Source organism: Sinocyclocheilus grahami, unplaced genomic scaffold (assembly GCF_001515645.1).
Source record: "Sinocyclocheilus grahami isolate Dianchi unplaced genomic scaffold, SAMN03320097.WGS_v1.1 scaffold490.1, whole genome shotgun sequence".
Lineage (NCBI taxonomy): Eukaryota > Metazoa > Chordata > Actinopteri > Cypriniformes > Cyprinidae > Sinocyclocheilus > Sinocyclocheilus grahami.
In genome coordinates this window covers 882,401-903,984 of record NW_015505669.1, presented here as the reverse complement: position 1 = coordinate 903,984, position 21,584 = coordinate 882,401, and the positions used below count along the sequence as shown (strand labels likewise).

The 21,584-nt window shown below is 36.8% G+C and overlaps 2 protein-coding genes across 2 annotated transcripts in view; one reads left to right on the top strand and one right to left on the bottom strand.

Moving 5' to 3' along the window:
- The window catches only part of LOC107554062 (guanine nucleotide-binding protein subunit alpha-13-like), a 12,119-nt gene extending 4,956 nt beyond the window's left edge, over positions 1–7,163 (bottom strand). The window contains exons 1-3 of the mRNA XM_016236444.1: positions 6,857–7,163; positions 5,512–5,738; positions 4,148–4,198 (exon numbers count right to left, since the gene is read on the bottom strand). Coding sequence (XP_016091930.1) covers positions 4,148–4,198; positions 5,512–5,738; positions 6,857–7,136 — 558 coding nt within the window. The 5' untranslated portion in view covers positions 7,137–7,163. The remainder of the gene's footprint in view (positions 1–4,147; positions 4,199–5,511; positions 5,739–6,856) is intronic.
- Positions 7,164–8,212: 1,049 nt separating this feature from the next.
- On the top strand, positions 8,213–21,135 carry LOC107554020 (regulator of G-protein signaling 9-like). Its single transcript, XM_016236371.1, has 17 exons — positions 8,213–8,374; positions 9,779–9,875; positions 11,841–11,891; positions 12,125–12,231; positions 12,596–12,647; positions 12,839–12,897; positions 13,044–13,120; positions 13,630–13,711; positions 14,733–14,795; positions 15,444–15,473; positions 15,584–15,600; positions 19,215–19,328; positions 19,421–19,536; positions 19,709–19,796; positions 20,438–20,576; positions 20,660–20,742; positions 20,844–21,135. Exons 1-17 carry the CDS (start codon positions 8,309–8,311, stop codon positions 21,001–21,003), a joined length of 1,401 nt encoding a protein of 466 aa, XP_016091857.1. The 5' UTR covers positions 8,213–8,308; the 3' UTR covers positions 21,004–21,135.
- Positions 21,136–21,584: the final 449 nt, after the last annotated feature.

Sequence of the window (21,584 nt, the reverse complement as noted above, 5' to 3'; positions counted from 1 at the left end):
TGTGTTTGTGTGTTTGCAGTACACAAGCCACGGTTAAGACAGCTGACTCCACTGTGATGTGACCCTGTCTCTCTCTCTCACGCACGCACGCACGCACGCACTCGCACACGATGCGCAAAACTCTGCATTTGAACAGTCAACAGCAAATACTTAAAACTAATAACAAAACATACTTACAGTAGCTGATTCAGAAGCGCCAGATTGTCATAGCAAAGTCAGAATTACCTCCTCTCCTAGTTTCACGAAACGGTCGTCCATAAAATGCATTGCTGTTCTGTTGCAAGTAATCTTAAAGATTCCTAAATGCATCTACTTTCGAAAGGCCAAATAAAGTGCTTTTGCTTTCGCCTAGAAACACACAGCGTCTCCCTGACATGCTGCTTCAACACTAATTGCGGTTACTGAAACCACGCCTTCTTTCTTTGCGTGAACATTTGGGCGGCATTACACAAATATTTCCCCATAGTGACGTAGATATGTGGGGTCGTGTTAGAACCAGCCGTTTTAGGGGGGCGTGGCAGAGTCTTAACTTTGATAAAGAATATCTCTTTGGATTTGAGACTTTAGTCTTTGCAACTTCAGGGATCTTATCTATGCAGAATCAGCTTGTAACACTCCAAAGAGAAAGGAAAACTTGAAATCACATCATATGACCCCTTTAAATAATTTCAAACATCAGTTTTCAATGTTTTATGTTTAAAATATCAAAACATTATTTATGCATTTGTAACTGCAGGTTAAAGTATTTATTGTCTCTCAGAGCTGCATTAAACAGTGTGTAAATGCATCTAAATGCCAATTCTAATGCAGCTTCTGTGTTTCCTCTGCATTCCAAAGATAAATTTTTCTGATACTGATTTCATTTGCTTGGTAACAACCCAAATGCAAGAATTTGACTCAAATTTTTTTTTTTGAAAAAAAATGGCTTAAAGGTAAAAATGCCCATAAAACTTGTTGGAAATTATTAATTTCTATCACTGCTGTGAGCTGACTACATAGAATATGAAGAATATTTTAAAAAATCAGGAGTCAGCTGTCAGCACAATTAGAGAGAAGATATCAGCACAATAACACATTCAGCAAAATATAGTCTAATTATCGTTATCGATAAAATCCCTGTAAATTATCGAGATATAATTTTTTGTCAATATTGCACACCCCTAATATATGTTATTTAATTGATATAATAATTTATTGTTAATAATTTTTTTAATTAATATAGTAATTAATACTTTTGACTCATCCATTTTCTTAAAATGGTCTAAAGGCTGAAATATAAAGTTTATCATTTTATTAAAAAATTTTTTTTTTGTGAAAACTTGTATCTGAACTGTAAATTATGCTTTATAAAGTAATTTTACAGTTTAATATGGTACTATTGACATTGCCCTACCCCCGCTCGGTAGGTATTTTATTATGGTATTAATTTTATTTGTGCAGGTCTTAAAAAGGTCTTAAATTTGAGCTTAAAAATCCTGCAGAAACCCTGCAGACTCTGAAACTTGCAGCGCTAGGGTTGGGTACCGAAACCCGGTGTCAATATGGCACAGGTACCCATGTAACCGGTATGTACTAGAACCAAATCAGAACGCAGATTTCGGTGTCACTTAAATGCCTGAGCGATCAATTTAAATATTTGTCCTGGTTCTCCGAAATGGACGTAAGAAGCTTGGGCGTCGCTAGGCCATTTTTAGTGGGGCTATAGCGATTAGCTCCATAAACTGTACACAAATTCGTGATGGCCTCAGAGTCAGTCCACTTTAAATTTCATATGAAAACGGTGGAAGACTTTCAGCATGCTCTATAATCCGCAGACCGCGGCGGCGCAGTGCAAGCGGACTCAAACAGAAACAGAGGACACAAGGTGTGCGTTTATCGATAGATTGTTATAATATCTGTATCTGTGCCGTTCTTTGTCATAAATACAGTTTACAAAAGGTCACGAGGGAGCAATCGGTTTCCCGTCTACTGTAAAGTTTTCGCTGACATCTCATCACACCACAGTTGTTTGCTCCAGCGAAAATCTAGCCCTTAACACATATGAACGCATACTTTATAAAACTACATTTATAAAAGCATACTTTTTTTAATGATATTTTCATTTGAAAATTTTATATAAAACATATTACAGTGCATGTGGCATACCATACAGTCATTCACAGAACTGATTAAAGACAGTGACAGAGCACTCAGTCAATTCACTCATTTTAACTAAATATCAGAGTGATTGACAGAGATACAGTAGAAACATTATGTGTGGTTTTGTATTAAATATTGTTTTTAATTAAATAATGACCCAGATCTTGAAATGCATTTATTAGCCTTAGAGTAAGGGAAGCACAACTCGGGAAATAAGAGCATCCGAGGAGCATGTGAATGCTATGTATATTTATTTTAAATATTTTTAATGTTATCCAGGGTTTTTTTTTTTTTTTTTAAGTATCGGTTCAGGCACCAGTACCATTTTAAAAGTAACGATTTGGCACCGGTATCTAAAAAATCCAATCGATACCCAACCCTATGCAGCGCTTGTGTTTATTTAATGAAATCATAGCCTTTTGAAGTTTAAGCCATATATTAAGCCATATCGCAATTCTGGCCTTTCCGTCCCCAAATTTAAGACCTCCTGAAATCATAATTAAGACTTTCATACAATTTAAGACTTTTTAAGGCCTTAAATTTGATCCAACTAAATTTTAGACTTTTTAAGACCCCGTGGAAACCCTGAATAATAGATTTCAGGATTTTTATATAATAATAGATTTTTGTATCCATCTCCTGACTTGTGCCTGTCCACAACTTCATCCCGGAGATCTTTTGACAGTGCCTTGCCACCCATAGTTGATTGTTTGCTTCAGTTGTTCTCTTTTCTTGCTGAGCTAATCAAAATGACCACAGCTGATCATAGCTGAAAGTCAAATGGCTTTGTGCACCATTGAGAAGGTGATTCGCTACACCTGATTGACTTTACAAGTCAGTTTTAGGAGGGGGGGGTGATCCTTTGAGGATGCGACCTCCAGAGGATTCGACCTCCGGAGGGTGCAGCCTTCTAAATGAGACACAGCGAGTGATTCTGTTTTTTTGTTGTTGTTTTTTCTGACATGTTGGTGTTATATATTTCACTTGTCTTCACAACCCTCAACGGACACCTTGGCATTTAATCAGGTTGTGTGCGTTTGCTCGAACTGATTTGCTGAAATCAAAACAGGGATGATAATAGGTAAGCACCAGCAAATGAGATTGTCGTTTGTGCATTAATTCCGCCTACTACAGTAAAACCCGGCAGTACTTAATAGCTGAAGAATTCCAAAGGAACTCTGTTTATTTTTACAGGAAAATACAACAAAAGTATATAGTTTACATGTAGCGCATCAATGCTGCATGTTATGTAAGACTCTCGCTCTTTGCGCGTGTGAGAGAAAGTGACGGCGAGTTGTGCGTCTTCACACTAGAGTTTACGTTATGCCAAATACAAAAACACAGGTGCGCTGCGCATCCATTCAAATGAACTGAAAAATATCACAGATCGCTTGACGGAGAGTGAAACTCTGAAGCGCTCGGTCAGAGTGTTCTGTGAGTGAAAATATATATGTGATAATCATACTCAGCCTTCAACTCACACACTGGCGAGTAAAATCTGAGAATTGATTAGCCATTGGCTAATATTAGACATCATTTAGTCGCCCAGAGTGAAGATTTAGTCGCATATGCGAGTGATTTACTCGCAATATAGAGGGTTGCTTTTTTTCAGGCTGCTAAGCAATAAAATGTGATTATTTTAAAGGGAGGTTTGATTATTTTTTAACTGTAGGTCTATATATTGTTTTTGTGGAATGGAATTACTCATTGTGATAAGATGTCACGCTGCACACCCCTAACCTGCATTAATGGTACAACGCAATAAATCAGTACCAGTAAAAACCTCTATATCAGCCAAGCTAATGTTAGTGCACCCAAAACTCTATCGATAGCCTTCTTAATGGATAAACAAACAAAAAAATCGCTTTTTTCCTGTGAATTTGAAGTTTCATTTCAGCAATTCTGTGTGCATCTCTTTTAGGGTCATTAAATTGTATCATGTACATACAGGTATAATACCAACTACCTTGTACTGAAGACAACATTAATATTTATAAAATTATTTTACCAATTGTCCAAGTTTATCCACATTGTCCAGGAAATACTTCACAGATTCACCCTAAAAAGATAATAAAAAAAAGACACACAATCATAATTAGGTCTCCAATATGTGAGCTTTGGTGCAGAAGGTGCAACTTTGAATTTATCTTGTGCTTTGTCCCAATTTCCCCATTTTATCCATTTCCTGTTACACTATACAATCCTGTCCAAAAAAATTATAATAATAATTGTTATTAGTTATCTCTTTCTCATTCTCTCTCTCTCTCTCACACACACACACACACACACACACACACACACACAGAGAGAGTAGAACATAACTATACAATATTTTCCACCAGATTTGCTGGTCTAAGGCTGATATACTACAGTGATCCTCAAATCTGGCTCGCGAGATCCACTTTTCTGCAGAGTTTAGCTCCAGCCCTATAATCAAACAAACCTACCTGTGATTTTCTAATGATCCTGAAGACATTGATTAGCAAACTCAGGTGTGTTTGATTAGGGTTAGAGCTAAACTCTGCAGGAAAGTGGATCTCGCAAGCCAGATTTGAGGATCACTGATATACTAGGTTACTCTGGCCTTATTCATAAGCAAGTTTACCTAACACAAAATCAGGAAAATGAGGATCTGCTGTGTGGTCTCTTATTGGCTTGCTTTGTGGGGAATGCAAATCAATGCAAATTAAGAAGAGAAAGTGACTTGGTCACCAAAAATGAATGTTTATCACTAAAAAAATACGGATAAACACGTTAATCACAACTTGTACAACAATGGAGATTTTAGTTGGAAAATTTGAGCTAAATCCTAATCTCAGTCATAAGGGTTCTAACCCCTGAACATGCATGATCTTATCTTCATATCTGAAATGCAAACTATACTCACGCACAGAGAGAATGCTCTCATTGTCATGAGTAATAAGTCACTTCATTTGTGTTCAACTCATACCTGTGCATTACTCTCAGGTTTCAAACATTGTCCATGCTACGCTCACAACATATATGACTTCTTGAGCATAATCAGTCCAACAATATCAAAACACGGCTGCTTAATTACATTCTAAATATATGAAATATATAAGCACACATTACACCATGATTAATGCTTTGGCGGAAAAGCTTGATAGGAGTAATTATTTAAGGACACTGTGCTTATCTCTCATGATTCATAATATCAAGCTGTTTAACAACAGATCAACATTCCTTCAAGTTCACATCCCCCACAATTACACAAATCTTATGAAAAAGTGTGAGTGGACTCTATATCCAAAACTTTACTTCACAGAGACTAAGAACAACTGAAATTATCAGTTCAAACTATGTACGATAATTAATAATAAACAAAATAATGAGTAATCATTTCATATTTACCAGCTGAAACTCTCTCCGTCTGTCGTAGGCATTCTGAATACCATTGTCTTGCCACAGGGCACATATGGAGGGCAGGTAATTCAGAAAGACTTTGGTCTCCACCATCCCTTTAGCCATCATGGATGAGCGGGTGTCAAAGGCCATCACTGTCTCCCCGTGAACCTGATTCTCAGGATCACCCCAAGGGATGTGCAGCTTCTCACGGGCATCCACCAGCACTCGGACACCTAAACAGACCATTAGAGATATTGACATATTGCATTAATCAGGTTACTATAAAAATACATTTGAGGCTGCTGACATGATGTTCTTTAAAAATAAAATGAAATAGCATTATTTTACTATGCATTCTCAGACCATAAGGCACCATTTTGTCAACACGATCAAACTTATGAAAATGAAAGTCCTTTTTTTTAATTTCCTTTTTTATGAGGTCAACAAGGTCAGATGGGCTACAGTGAGTTCAATAACTAAAATTATACAGTATTCAAAAAGTTATTATAAAGTAATAATAAATATACTTATTATATAAAATCACTGTCCTAAATATGCATATCAATTTCAGCACCCAAATAGTGAAGAAATCGTTTTCCTTAATTTAAAGTAGCTAGTAACATAAGAAAAAACATATATTATTCAACATGTAATAAATTATACTAAAAATTGTTATGTAATACGTTTTGACTTAACTGAAATCAGTAAACATCATACTTATATTAATTCATTCATTCATGTAAGCGAATACTATATAATACATATTAAATAAATGTTTGTATTTAATGGGTGTTTACTAATATTAGGGGGGCATTTAGTCAGAAATGGGAGCAGATAAAACCTAAGCACTATTAAACAGGTTAATCAAAATAATTCCTTACTTTTCCATCCTAAATTCTGTAGCCTCCTTTTTTCGTTTTTAGCCGTTTTGTCAGGTATGTCTCAAGAAACAGTTGAGATACATATATCAGAATAATGTCATAAAACAATCACACATCCAGATGACTAGCAGACCAAAGTAGGCGCTGTACTTTCTCTAGAGGCGCCAAGTTCACTGAAAGTATTATGTGAGATCTGAACATAGGCTACATATGTAAATGTTTTAAAAACAGTCGTATCCGTTTTCGAAGGCTACATATTTGATCTGAATATGTATAATTGGTGTTCAACAACCCCAGCTGGCCTCCGCGTCGTCTATGGGCTGGGTGAGCAATCGAACGTTTGCTTAAGTTAGGCGAAAGAAGTCGATAAAACACATGTACCTGCCGCTACAACAAAATTGAGATTTCACTGAGTGTTCCTTTTTAATAATGAACTTGTCTCTTTCGATTTCAATCTACTGGTGTGATACCTTTGATAACATTGCTGTAGATTGTAGCCCGGAACTCTTCTTTGGCCCGCTGATCGAAGTCCTGCCCATGAATTATGCGCATTTGTTTGAGGAAAGTTGACTTGCCACTTTCGCCTGCTCCTAACAGCAAGATCTTCACCAGTTTCTTCACGTGAGTCTTCTCTCGAAGCAGGCTTTTATCGATCGCCTTAGACTTTCTAATTTGGTCAATTTCGCCGCTGGAGAGAAGACAATTGGGAATACAAACTATAGCAGTCCGAGAGGGCAGGAAATCCGCCATCTTTGTAGTAACGACTTCATGGATACATCACTGCCTCGCGAGGCGTGTTCTGTGTTCTTTACAAATAGGCGGATACACGGGTGTGGTTTTATTGTTGGGAAATTAATAAAACACACTGTCAACTATTTATTGTTTTATCATTTATATGTATTGGGTTGGGCGATTCCTATTAAGCATTAGGCTACATTTTTATGTCCACGTCATGTCTTAATGTATTGGATAAAATAAAAATAGGCGATTCTTTAAAAACTGACAACATAGTGGTACATTTTAAAATAATTTGGTTTGAGTTTCTTGTTCATGTTTTTTTCCCTTTCTCTAACAATTTGATATTTTTACACAGCCTGTCAGTATCACTCCATCCTAATGATCTTTGTAATGTTCATTTAACTAACACAAATAAGTTCCTTAATGACATGATCTTTCAGCAATGGATTGACTCGACGGATTTGGACTTTCATTTCAAGTCGGACCCTTGAGCAATGGATTTAAAGCCTATTTATTAATAACCGGGAGTACGACCAAATCCACTGCTCAAGGGTCCAACATGAAATGACACTCGTGCAGTAGCTGTTAGCCTCCTGTTCATTTGTTATTGCCATTGTGTAGGTAGCCTAATGAAATTATACTTGCTGTAATAAAGTTTTAGTGTCCAGAGCATATTTTTATAAGTCTGCTACGTCATTTTACAGAAATATCTCCTGAAATTACAACACAAGCATATACCATTTTTTTCTTTTTCTTTTCTTTTTATTACAGAGCTGCATAATATGAATGACCCAGTTGATCAAACAATTCATGTAAACATTTTACATGCGCAGATTTACTTTTTCGTCGCAGTAAAACCTTTTTTTGTACGATAATCACAATAACAAAGAGTTTATGGATTATAGTAATCATAAATCCCTTTTGTTTTTTTCAATTTCGATCTGTAGTTTCATGTCAGCCCCAGGTGCCTTCGTGTGAAAAAGACGACACCAGCGCCATCTACCGTTACTGTAATCACTGCGCCCTGCATACGGGCTTACCTACATGAGCAGAGCTGTTACCTGATTGGCGCACACAGCCGTCGTCTTTGTGTGCATCAGTGATGATTATATATTAGACATAGCCAAAAAGATTTCATTCGCTCGTCTACGACCGTCCACAGACTGTGGCGTGAGGACGCGAATATGACCATAAGGAATGTCCGGGACCACGGGCAGCGTTACAGACCGCGTATGGCATGCCTGAAGAAGGTGGGTTGAGAGCACCATCCATAGCTCATCATCACCATCTGTGTTATTGACATTCTCGCGAAAGAGATCAGAATAATGTTACATATGGTTTCTGTAATCTAACAAATAATCTTTAATGCCTTAAGATCCAATGATATATTTGCTGGTCTTGCTGTATTTGAGCGCAGCAATATAATTACTTTAATCCTCATTATCATTATATAGGCTGTCAATTTCACTTTCAATGGTGATTCCATCCATTCAGAATATTAAAGCGTCTTGTATGTGCAAAAATATATAAATAAATAAAAAATATTACCTGGACCAGAAACAAACACTGTCCTTGTTTTGGTCACAGAGGAACTTAAGAGGAACTTCAATTGAATCAATTAAAATTGCATGACATTGTCATTGTCATTTTTGCTTGTTTGAATTGAATTTATCATTATTATTATTATTATTATTAGCATTTATTCAGTGTTTTCAAGTCCGGATGTTATTGATTTGACACACCATGTACACTGATTTAAATTTTTGTGATTTTTTTTTGTCACTTCCTAGATTTTGTTCTTTGGTTTTCCAGGTACAAAATGGACTTTTATTATTAATTAGTGCCGACTCCCCAAAAAATATGACCCACTAAAATAAAATAAATCAAATTTATTAATTGAAAATGATATTCTAAATGATATTATATTCTAAATTTAAAATGTAAATGTAATGGCTTCATTACAATAACTAAAATGAAAGTGGTGTCAAAATCAAATGTTTCGGCCACTTTAAAATGAATTAATGATGAAGAAAAGTTGAGCTCGTAAAAACTCCATAAAAAAATGTAAACTCATAAAATCGATTTAGAAATAGAAGAAATTGTTGCAATTTAAATGCATTGTAAAGATGTTATGTCATAAAAATGAAAATGCTGTATAAGTGTTAATTGTGAATTTAGCAGCTTACTCTCAGATAAGGTCACTGTGTGCTAATGGTATTAGTCTAGCTTTGCCATCAGCCTCTCATATAATGCAGTCCCTCTTTTATCATGATACTTCAAGCTGTATGCTTGAAGTGATCCCCCACAGTGTGATCCACTAGAATATGTTTTATTAGTGCATTACTTTGCCAATGCACAGATAGTAATGACCAAATAACCCGGCCAAGAGCTGTCTGTGATCCAGACCAGGGTTCAGCAAGAGTTCACAAACAGTCTTCAAAAGCCAGAGACCTTGTCAAAGCAAGAAAAACTTCAAACAGCTGAGTCCCAAATCAATCACTGAGTATAGTTCAAAGAGGTCCATAAACCAGCAGTGATGACTTCACGGTGGAATAATTTAGTCAGATGTGCACACAGGCTGCCACAAGGTATAAAAAAAGAGAACTTTTTATATTGTACATCCCATATCTATATCACTTTTTTTTGCATGCCAGGTGGAGAACGTGGTGTTGGAGATGCAGGACCCCAAAAGTGGAGTGAAATCTCAGACCCAAAGGCTTGTAATCACCTCCATCCCACATGCTATAACAGGTGAGATCATCAGAAATAGCCGCCTTTTCACATTAGCTGATAGTATTCTTCAAGAAGGAATATTTACAGGTTTCAAACTGATGAAAACTATGAGATGTAAGACACAGCATTTGTAATTAAAGATAGTAGGCTCACCTACTCAATTGTATTGGTTTCCGTGGTTGGATTACTCCTCGGGAGTGCTAGTGCGGTCCGTGCATTTAGAGTCTGCTTATGTGGGTCTGAGACTGAAGAATCTATTGCCATGACAACCTCTTAGCAGCTGGTTGCAATGTCTCTCTCCTCTAGGCTGCGTGGTTTCAGGGATGAGAGCTCTTGTAATCTCCACCGTTCGTCTTAATGCTGTCAGCCAGCTACATATAACATACGACTTATGATTAACTTATATTTGTGTTTGCTTAAACTTAATTGGTGCCTCTGGTTATTCACATCAGTTTTTATATAATTTATATAGTAGAAAGACACCTGAGGTTTTTATTTTAAAAATTCATTGAAATGATCTGGTATGCTCCTCAGGCTAGCAGACACTAATAAAGCCAATCAGATTCACCCCTGCAGAGATCTTCTCATTAGTCTTCTATCACGAGAGCCTCAGCGGGACACAGTGGTGTACCGAGTCATAGTGCGATAGCTATTTTGAGAATGCACCTTTGTTCTGTGTCCAATACTCACTGTTGTTTTCACCTTAAATGCGCTTTACGAATCTCTCATTTAAAAGCCTGCTAAATTAATAAATCTAAATGACAAACTTACAAATTATAAATAAATTATATACTAATTATTCTCTGCCTCCATTTTTACTTCCAATTCAGCATATTTATTTTGCGCATACTCCTCTCTGCCACTTAAAGCTAGGCAAAGTTTTTCATAAAAAATATTTTGTTATACTGGTTGAAAGTCTCTTCGCAGCCTGATCAACCAATAATTAAAGTGGTCTAATCTAATCTATTCAAAGCTAAAATCTGAAGACTTGTCAAAATACACAGAGACATACAACGGGGTAAAACAAGCGTAAACATTGGCAGTGTTTTTACAAAGATGGAGGAACTTGATGAAATGTTTGCGATAAACTTGCAGAGTTTCTTTTCGACAAACTTCTAGTTAAAAGTATTTCTAATATGTTGGAACCTTTATTGAAAGTAGCCTATTTTACGTGTTGAGATGTGCCTTCACTTTTATAGACCTATTGGAGCGGTGTTTGTGATGTTTGGGGGGGCTAAACGCACAAAAGGAGCATTTGCATTAAAGCAATAAGCCCCGTGAAGCCGTGGTTTACAGTTTTATAACAGCTAAGGGGCGTTGTTAGGCACGACGCGAAGCTTTTATTAAACCGTTATTCCATATATGTAGTAAGGTTTCCCAAAATAAAACAGAGCAAATAAAGTGTAATGATATTAATAAAAACATTATTCTTCCACCAAACAATGTAGTTCCTCAGAATCAGTTGTGGTTGCAACAAAGTTGCAACACACAAACGTAAACAAAGGTGTATGTTTGTAGAGTAATTTACAACAGCTTCGAACGTGGCTCAGCCAATCAGAATCAAGGACCGGAACTATCCATTTTATAAAGATCGTTTAAAAACGAGCTTTATTTTTGTAGTTCCGCTAAGTGACACTCGTAGCGGAGAAATACATTTTTATATTTCTTTTTTTATTATTTCAGTATAGTACATTACTAAATGAAAATGAGAAATGTTTCCTTGGCAACTAGATGAAATAATTGTTAGATATATTTTTATTTCATATTTACTTTATTTCAAGTAACAAAAATGTTTTTTTTATGGTTTTAGTTTTGGTTATCTATAATAACCCTGCTTGTCTCTCGTGGTGTGTGTGCTTTGCTGATGACTCCTTGTGGGCACATTCAGTCTGAAGGCCAACTTTCCACTGATACAGTCTTTTATTGCTCTGAAATGTTTTACTTGAACTTTTAACATATTTATTGCATACATTGTTCTTTCAGGGGAAGATATTGTTGCATGGCTCGTGAATCGATTCAAAATAGATGCTACGGGTAAGTCAAGTACATAGTTTTTTGTTTAGTAATTTAATAATTGTAAAAAAAAATATGTCTCAGTCCAGATCTGTATAAATATATGTATAAACAGATATGTATAAAGTATAAATATAACCAGATATGCTTTAAGAAATATATTCTTGTGCTATGCAATTTGATGTGGGATGCTGTACTGTTGATTTGGGTCTTGTTTAGATGCATTAAGTAACTTTCTCATTCTAAATGTTTAGAGGCCCGAGCTATGGGGACCATGATGGTGGCTTTTGGGTACATCTATCCACTACAAGATCATAAGAGACTCATCCTTAAACCAGACACATCCCTGTATCGCTTTCAGGTAACTTTCACAAACAACTTTCAAATACTGTGATAGCAATTATATCACATATATTACCATCACAGTTTCCACAAAAATATTAAGCAGCACAATTGTTTTCAGCATTGATAATAATGAGAAAGGTTAGGAATGATCATGTGATACTGAAAACTGGAGTAATGGCTGATAAAAATTTAGCTTTGGCATTATAGAAATAATTAACTTTAAAAAATATGTTACAATAGAGAGCAGTTATTTTAGATTTTGTGATAATATTTCATAATATTACGTTTTTTACTGTTATTGATCAAAGCATCCTTGGTGAGCATACGAGAGTTCTTCCTTCCATATGCTTTGTACTAATCTTTTCCATTTCTTCTTCCAGACCCCATATTTTTGGCCTGCGCAGCAGTGGCCAGTGGAAGACACAGACTATGGTGTGTAATCATCTTTCATTTTTCATGCATGCTGATAGGTTGTCATAGCAATAATTCACAGTGAGGTTATTCATTATTCTTCAAACAGGTCTGAGATAAAGAATGTGATCAAATGCTTTCATGTTGAGTCATATCACATCTTTAAATTGGCTTTTACTGGCAAGGTCAGATGTTTATTTGTGTATTTCCAGCTATTTATTTGGCAAAGAGAAATATACGCAAGAAAGGGATGTTGGAGCTCTATGAACAGGTAATCGTTGTCTTAAACCTCATCTATTAAATATACATGTATATTAATTTCTCTGAAATCCTGTGTTGTAATGCAGAGGAAGAGGAACTCACTATAATAAATGTTATGATAAATTACTATCATCAAATTTGTGTTTCTTTTCTCAGGAACAGTACAACAATCTTTACAAATGGGTGAATCACAAGTGGGATTTTATTGTAATGCAGGCCAAAGAGCAGTACAGGTGGGTCACACTTAACTTCAAATATTGCAGAATATTTATGATTTATCCTGGCTCATTCAATCCGTGTGTATACAGGTTAATGAATTAGACCCAATGTTTTTCTTGCTTTGTTGTCACTATACACTGCCTGGCCAAAAAAAGCACACTCTAATATTTCATTTGACAGCTTTTAGCTTTGATCAGTGTTTATTTGTTGTGGCATTGCTCCAACAACCTTATGCAACATCACAACATATATTTCCATCAAGAGTTGCTGAAAGTTTAAGATCTTGTATTGATTTCTTTAAAGCTGACTCCATCACATCCACAGGACTTTCAAAAGGGTCACAACTCTATGGTGACCAATCCGTGTGTGAAAATTATTTCTCATGCTCTCTGAATCACTCTTTCATAATTTGAGCCCATTTAACCTTGTCATTATCATCCTAGAACATGTACGTGGGTACACAGGCAGTGTGTATTTTATTTTTGTTTCAGCATATAAAAGACACATTGCTTTTTTTGTGTAGGGCGGGTAAGGAGAGGAAGAAGCCAGACCGGGTGGTTTTTGATTGTCAGGAACGGGCCTACTGGGTTGTACATCGGCCACCGGTGAGTTACTTTTGGACTGAGTATATACGATCATTTAAAGTGACATATTTCCTTGCAAAATGACTTAAAGGGGTCATAGGATGCTACATGCGCTTTTACAAGTTGTTTGAACTGAAATGTGTGTTGGCAGTGTGTGTACACAACCACCCTATAATGATAAAAATCCACCCAGTGTTTTTTTAAAATCTGGTTAAATGTTTTCCCCTTTCTCAAATCGAGCCGATCTCAGATGCCTGTCTGTGTGACGTCACACAGACAGGCCCCTCCCACGATAGTTTGATTGACAGTAGCGTTTCAGCACAGACTGGACTGGTGTCTTACCTTAGATCCACCCTGAGTGAGCTGTCATCAGTCCACCATTGTTTCACCGCCGGAGCAGATGTAGACAAGAATGACTCCTAAGCGATTGAGGTGTTCTGTTGTTGGATGTAATAATGAACATAGCAGTCGTCATTTACTCCCAACATCTGAGCCGCTGAACTAGCAGTGGATTACATTTGCTTCTGAAGGGAATGCGCCCCCGATCTACATAAATGCGTCTATGTTCGCGTGAATCATTCATGGTCCAGCCTCATCTACAGAAGAAGTGAGTATAATGTTTTGTAATGAATCTTTGCAAATGGCCTTTCCTAATAATGTGCTATTTAGCAAGTTTCACGATGAATGTGGCTAAAGTAAACAGTCTCTCTGAGAGCAGCTGGGAAGAGAGGGGCGGGGTCAGCAGAGCTCATTAACATTTAAAGGAAAATGCTACAAAAACGGCTTGATCTGAAAAGAGCTGTTTTTGACAGGGTAAAAAATGTGTTTTTACACTACCATTGAGAAATGTTAACCAAACTACGTTACAGACTTTCCATTAAGACCCTAAAGAATCATATCAACTTGTGGAAAATGGGCATCCTATGACATCCGTTTATTTGAAATATTTTGCTATTTTCCTAATTCTGCGCTCAGGCTCCTTTTAAATAAAGCGTCAAAACTTACATTTGATAAGTACAACTGTGCTATTTCCACTCAACAGCCAGGAACAGTTAGTGCTATGGACTATGGACATGACAGGATGGTCGACCCCAATATGGAGGAGGTAAAGGTATGTGTGAAAAATTATTGTAACTTCTAAAGAGATAAAAAATATTGTGGTCCAGGATTTTTTAAAGAAATTTCACAGTGATGATATCTAGGCCTTCAAAATACAGTACAGCAGGTCAGATGAAGAATCTTGTAATGAGACACGGGGCTGTATATCCAACATTAACAGATATTACTGCTGAGATTATAATTGTGATGAGAGGCTGTTGTGCTGGGCTTATCAAGGATATTTCTAGCATGTCAACTTACGTATATCCAATAGGATTTAAATGATCATAATCTCACTGCTTTCCACTATAAAGGTCTCATTGTATTCAATAAAATAGGTTTGTTTTAAACTCTTTCTCTCTTTCCTACAGATTTGATTCCTAAACTTATCTGTGGAGACACACGACAAGAAACAGCAGATGACTTCAAAATGAAAGCACACACTCAATGGATCCTAAAATTGGTCTCTATGTAATAGAAATATGAGTGCATGCTTTTAAAAAATGACATTGCAAGTCCACAAAGGGACCATATTCACCGAGACTCATAACGCAAACATGCTCAAATGTCAGTCTTTTCCTTTCAACACAGTCCTTTAGTGTGAGTCACCATTTACTTTCCTTGCAATTAAACGGTTTCTAAAATCATTTTACAGAAAAAAACATCTGATTACTACAGAAGAACTGTAAGTATCAACTGTAACTAGCACAAATATTTAGATGCAACAGGCAATGATCAAATTAGAATTTTTTTTTTTTTAGGTTTTGACCAATGAATCATTGTGATTTCTTGAAGGTTATGTTCATTCAGCAGTCGAGCCGTTCATGCCAATGAAGGCTAATGAAGGAAGACACACACTCACACAAAAATAAATTCAGTATACAGTTTATTTAAAATAGGATATACTAAGTAGGCTTACAGGCAAGCAGGTGATTGTGATTGTAATAAAGGCAATTTTATTCTTCACTGAACAGAAATGCACTGTTGTGTTTTCTGCTTGGATGTTACAGTTAGCTTTTTATTATTATTTATAATAAGATTTTGTGGCTATGAGTTCAAATGTCATTATGTGCATAATTGTCCATTTTTCCTTTGAACAAAGTGACTGATCCTTATTTAGATAGTACAAATAATAAGTGTTTAATGCTTATTTTTTTTATTTATTTTATTTTATTATTTTGGCTGGACATTTTTGGGGGGGCACAAGGAGAATCTGGGGGGACATTGCCCCCCCTAGACCCGGCCCTGTCGGAGAGGCAACAAATCCACACCAGTTCAGGGTCCACACAGCACCAGTCGAGTCCAGCTCTTCTCTCCTGCCCCGTCTGTGTCCCCGGTGGGCGGGAGGAGTGAGCAGGAGACCCCATTTACCGGCTCTCATTGTTTGAGTGGCGTCAGTGCCCTCAGTAGCTCTACCTTCAGCTCTGTTTGGAGCCCTGCTCCCCGCAACACCCCCTCTGAGCGTCGCTCCGCCCAGCGTCCCAGTCTTGGTGACTTCATGACGTCATCCCCAGAGACCCAGCCCAGCCCCGCCCCTCCGCACAGCAGCATAAAGGCCGCAGGAGGAGTGGGGGGTTTGGTGAGTGTGCGTCCGGCCGTCAGATGGGAACTCGCGGTGCTGTGACGGAGGAAGGAGCGACGAATCGACGAGTCACTACGGAAACGGACGCTAAGAAAAAGTGCGCCATGCTGTTTCATTCTTCTTCTTTTATTCAGTGGTCGTTTACATGCTTAGTGCATATCGTCACCTAATTGATGGTTGTGCAATCATTTTTATTTTTTTCCCGTTTAATCTTTAATCCTTGAGAATATGAATTATATTGTTTGTTTGATGCTAATTAAATATTAAGTCATATCAGATATGTATTTTGATTTAGAATTTAGACATTATAGAAAATGCTGATGCATGTGTGAGATGATAATATAAAATGTAATAAATAAATATATATAATATAATATAATAAATTAAACATTACCTCGTGATAGTGTTTTATAATTTATACAGATAACTGTTATATACAGTGGGTACGGAAAGTATTCAGACCCCCTTAAATTTTTCACTCTTTGTTATATTGCAGCCATTTTCTAAAATCATTTAAGTTCATTTTTTTCCTCATTAATGTACACACAGCACCCCATATTGACAGAAAAACACAGAATTGTTGACATTTTTGCAGATTTTATTAAAAAAGAAAAACTGAAATATCAGATGGTCCTATGTATTCAGACCCTTTGCTCAGTATTTCGTAGAAGCACCCTTTTGATCTAATACAGCTATGAGTCTTTTTGGGAAAGATGCAACACGTTTTTCACACCTGGATTTGGGGATCCTCTGGCATTCCTCCTTGCAGATCCTCTCCAGTTCTGTCAGGTTGGATGGTAAACGTTGGTGGACAGCCATTTTTAGGTCTCTCCAGAGATGCTCAATTGGGTTTAAGTGGCTGGGCCATTCAAGAACAGTCACAGAGTTGTTGTGAAGCCACTCCTTCGTTATTTTAGCTGTGTGCTTAGGGTCATTGTCTTGTTGGAAGGTAAACCTTTGGCCCAGTCTGAGGTCCTGAGCACTCTGGAGAAGGTTTTCGTTTAGGATATCCCTGTACTTGGCCGCATTCATCTTTCCCTTGATTGCAACCAGTCGTCCTGTCCCTGCAGCTGAAAAACACCCCCCCAGCATGATGCTGCCACCACCATGCTTCACTGTTGGGACTGTATTGGACAGGTGATGAGCAGTGCCTGGTTTTCTTCACACATACCGCTTAGAATTAAGGCCAAAAAGTTCTCATCAGACCAGAGAATCTTATTTCTCACTATCTTGGAGTCCTTCAGGTGTTTTTTCATGTGTCTTGCACTGAGGAGAGGCTTCCGTCGGGCCACTCTGCCATAAAGCCCCGACTGGTGGAGGGCTGCAGTGATGGTTGACTTTCTACAACTTTCTCCCATCTCCCGACTGCATCTCTGGAGCTCAGCCACAGTGATCTTTGGGTTCTTCTTTACCTCTCTCACCAAGGCTCTTCTCCCCCGATAGCTCAGTTTGGCCGGACGGTCAGCTCTAGGAAGGGTTCTGGTCGTCCCAAATGTCTTCCATTTAAGGATTATGGAGGCCACTGTGCTCTTGGGAACCTTAAGTGCAGCAGAATTTTTTTTGTAACCTTGGCCAGATCTGTGCTTTGCCACAATTCTGTCTCTGAGCTCTTCAGGCAGTTCCTTTGACCTCATGATTCTCATTTGCTCTGACATGCACTGTGAGCTGTAAGGTCTTATGTAGACAGGTGTGTGGCTTTCCTAATCAAGTCCAATCAGTATAATCAAACACAGCTGGACTCAAATGAAGGTGTAGAACCATCTCAAGGATGATCAGAAGAAATGGACAGCACCTGAGTTAAATATATGAGTGTCACAGCAAAGGGTCTGAATACTTAGGACCATGTGATATTTCAGTTTTTCTTTTTTAATAAATCTGCAAAAATGTCAACAATTCTGTGTTTTTCTGTCAATATGGGGTGCTGTGTGTACATTAATGAGGAAAAAAATTAACTTAAATGATTTTAGCAAATGGCTGCAATATAACATAGAGTGAAAAATTTAAGGGGGTCTGAATACTTTCCGTACCCACTGTATATCCAATAGGATTTAAATGATCATAATCTCACTGCTTTCCACTATAAAGGTCTCATTGTATTCAATAAAATAGGTTTGTTTTAAACTCTTTCTCTCTTTCTTTCCTACAGATTTGATTCCTAAACTTATCTGTGGAGACACACGACAAGAAACAGCAGATGACTTCAAAATGAAAGCACACACTCAATGGATCCTAAAATTGGTCTCTGTGTAATAGAAATATGAGTGCATGCTTTTAAAAAATGACATTGCAAGTCCACAAAGGGACCATATTCACCGAGACTCATAACGCAAACATGCTCAAATGTCAGTCTTTTCCTTTCAACACAGTCCTTTAGTGTGAGTCACCATTTACTTTCCTTGCAATTAAACTGTATCTAAAATCATTTTACAGAAAAAAACATCTGATTACTACAGAAGAACTGTAAGTATCAACTGTAACTAGCACAACTATTTAGATGCAACAGGCAATGATCAAATTAGAATAAGATTACTTACAACAGAACAGCAATGCATTTTATGGACGACTGTTTCGTGAACCTAGGAGATGAGGTAATTCTGACTTTGCTATGACAATCTGGCGCTTCTGCATCAGCTATTATTTTGTTATTAGTTTAAATGAAGTTCCTTAAGGTAACTTAGGGAGGAGCGAGCCCATCTAATCTTTCAATCAACAGCCAGAGTATATAAGCAGATGCATCAAATGACCCCTTTAAAATTGTAATATATAACTATATTACATATCTTAAACATATTGTAATAATATTTTGATAATATTATTTTTAATTTTATTGTCATTTTTTTGCAGAATTGTTAAGTACACAACAACATACAAAGAGCATGACCCCTTTCTCCACGCCTGCCTCCCAAGCAACCCCTGGTTAACAGATGATGTTACATATTGGACTCTCAACATGCCAAAGTAAGCCAGATACACACCTTTTTATTTAAATAAAAGCTTGTTTATTTCTTTATTAAACATTTGATTAAATATTGTGTGTTTGGTTCATACAGTGTTGAGACCCCTACTAAAATGAGGGTGGAGTGCTGGACTTTCAGCTTTGGAGAACTGCTTATGGACCCTCGGGGAAGGGCCGATTTCCGCCTCTTCCTTAAAAAGGAGTTCAGTGGTATGCATTATTCTAAACAACATTTTAACAATGTTGGCGTTAGACTTATTAGGTGACTTTTTGGTTTAGGTCTGCCCCATTTTAAGAATGCGATTCAATTGTTGACGTTCATATTAAAAACTAATTGTTATTTATTAAAGGAGATTGTGACTATAATCTGATTGGTGAATAGGTGAGAATCTTGCCTTCTGGGAGGCATGTGAGGATCTGAAATGGGGTGCTGCAGAGACAATGAAAGAAAAGGCTCAGCAAATATATAAGTAAGCATAGTATTTTTGGCTTTTTGACTCTGTCATATATTGTTATTTTTTTATATAATATAATATTATATTATATATTGTGCGTACACTGCTGTTCAAATATTTGGGGTTAGTACGATTTTTTTATGTTTTCAAATAAAATCTTATTCTGACTGCATTAATTTGATCAGAAATACAGTAAAAATTTAAGTATTTTTTTATTTTTATTTAATACATTTTAAAATGTAATTTATTCCTGTGATGGCAAAGCAACCAATTTTTAGCAGCTTTTACTCCAGTCTTCAGTGTCACATGATCCTTTAGAAATCATTCTAATCTGCTGATTTGGTGCATTATTACCCATGTTAAAAACAGCTGTGCTTCATAAGACCATCATTTAGTTGATTTTTTTGTAACAATGTGAATGTCTTGATTGTCACTTTTGATCAGTTTAATCCTTTGCTGTATTAAATTATTATTTTTTTTAAATCTTTCTTATCAAACTTTTTAACAGTAATATATATGTTTATTATTGTTATTTACATAACAATTACATAATTATAAAATATATATATTTTCTTTTTTCTCTACTTGTTTTAATCATTAATGAAACGAATAACATCAGCATTTAACTCTGGCATTTTTTATTCTTATTTGATTAGGACCTTTTTGGCACGTGGAGCTCCACGTTGGATCAACATTGATGGCAAAACAATGGACATAACAGTGAAGGGTTTGGCACATCCTCATCGTTATGTACTGGATGCTGCCCAGACTCACATTTACATGCTCATGAAAAAGGTCTCTGATCTCATGTAAAACCTTGCAGATCAAATGCCTTGTGCTGAGCTTAAATTGAATCTTGCCTATGATCTGTCATTAAGGACTCATACGGGCGATATCTCAAGTCCCCAGTGTTCAAGGAAACTCAAAGAAAGGCCATTGCTCCTGAACCACACAGATTCACGTGAGATGTGCCTTTCTGCTAGTTCCTATATATTAAAATACTGCTTTATAATGCATAAGTGACATTAAACATGTTCTTTACTCTTTTCTATTGTTTCCTAGTGAGACGCAGTTGGAGCAGAATGCCAAGAGAAGGCGGCCCAGCCTGAGTCCCATTACCCTGAGACAGCAGGAAGAAGAACAGAAGGCCAAACTTGCAGCAAGTGGCCCGGTGGACATCACACAGGTCATGAGCAAACTGGAAAAGAAACAGAAAGCCTAGAACACAGAGAATAGATATAAGCATATATTTATGATAAGCAAAAAGGATAACCACCTTTCTGGTAAAAGCAATAAACAGTTTTGCAAGACAGCATATTTATATAGTAATAATCCAAAATGCCGCTGCAAGATTAATCTTTAATGAGCCGAAAAGAATGCACGTCAATTTGCACTGGCTACCAGTAGCTGCTCGCATTAAATTCAAGGCATTAATGTTTGCCTACCACTGGCTCTGCGCCCATTTACCTAAATTCATTACTTCAGAGTTATGTGCCCTCTAGAAGCTTGCGTTCTGCAAGTGAACGGCGTATTATTGTGCCATCTCAAAGAGGCACAAAATCACTATCACAGACTTTCTCATTAACAGTTCCCTCCTGGTGGAATGATGCCCAAATCAATCCGAACCCATCTTCAAGAAACGACTAAAAACACATCTGTTCCAGCTTTATTTGACCGTCTAACTCTAACACTTTCTATTCTATTTTAATTCTACTTTATCTATATTTATCTTCTTCTTTTTTTTTTTTTTTTTTTTTTTTTAAAAACTAGCTTTCTATTTTTTCTATTCTATCTACTTGTTTT

What these genes read in the sequence shown, in the direction of transcription:
- LOC107554020 (XM_016236371.1), top strand. Translation starts at nt 8,309, where the DNA reads ATGACCATAAGGAATGTCCGGGACCACGGGCAGCGTTACAGACCGCGT. An exon ending in CAGGCCAAAGAGCAGTACAG is followed by an intron (nt 13,121 to 13,629) that starts GTGGGTCACACT and finishes TTTTTTGTGTAG; the next exon opens with GGCGGGTAAGGAGAGGAAGA. An exon ending in GGGTTGTACATCGGCCACCG is followed by an intron (nt 13,712 to 14,732) that starts GTGAGTTACTTT and finishes TCCACTCAACAG; the next exon opens with CCAGGAACAGTTAGTGCTAT.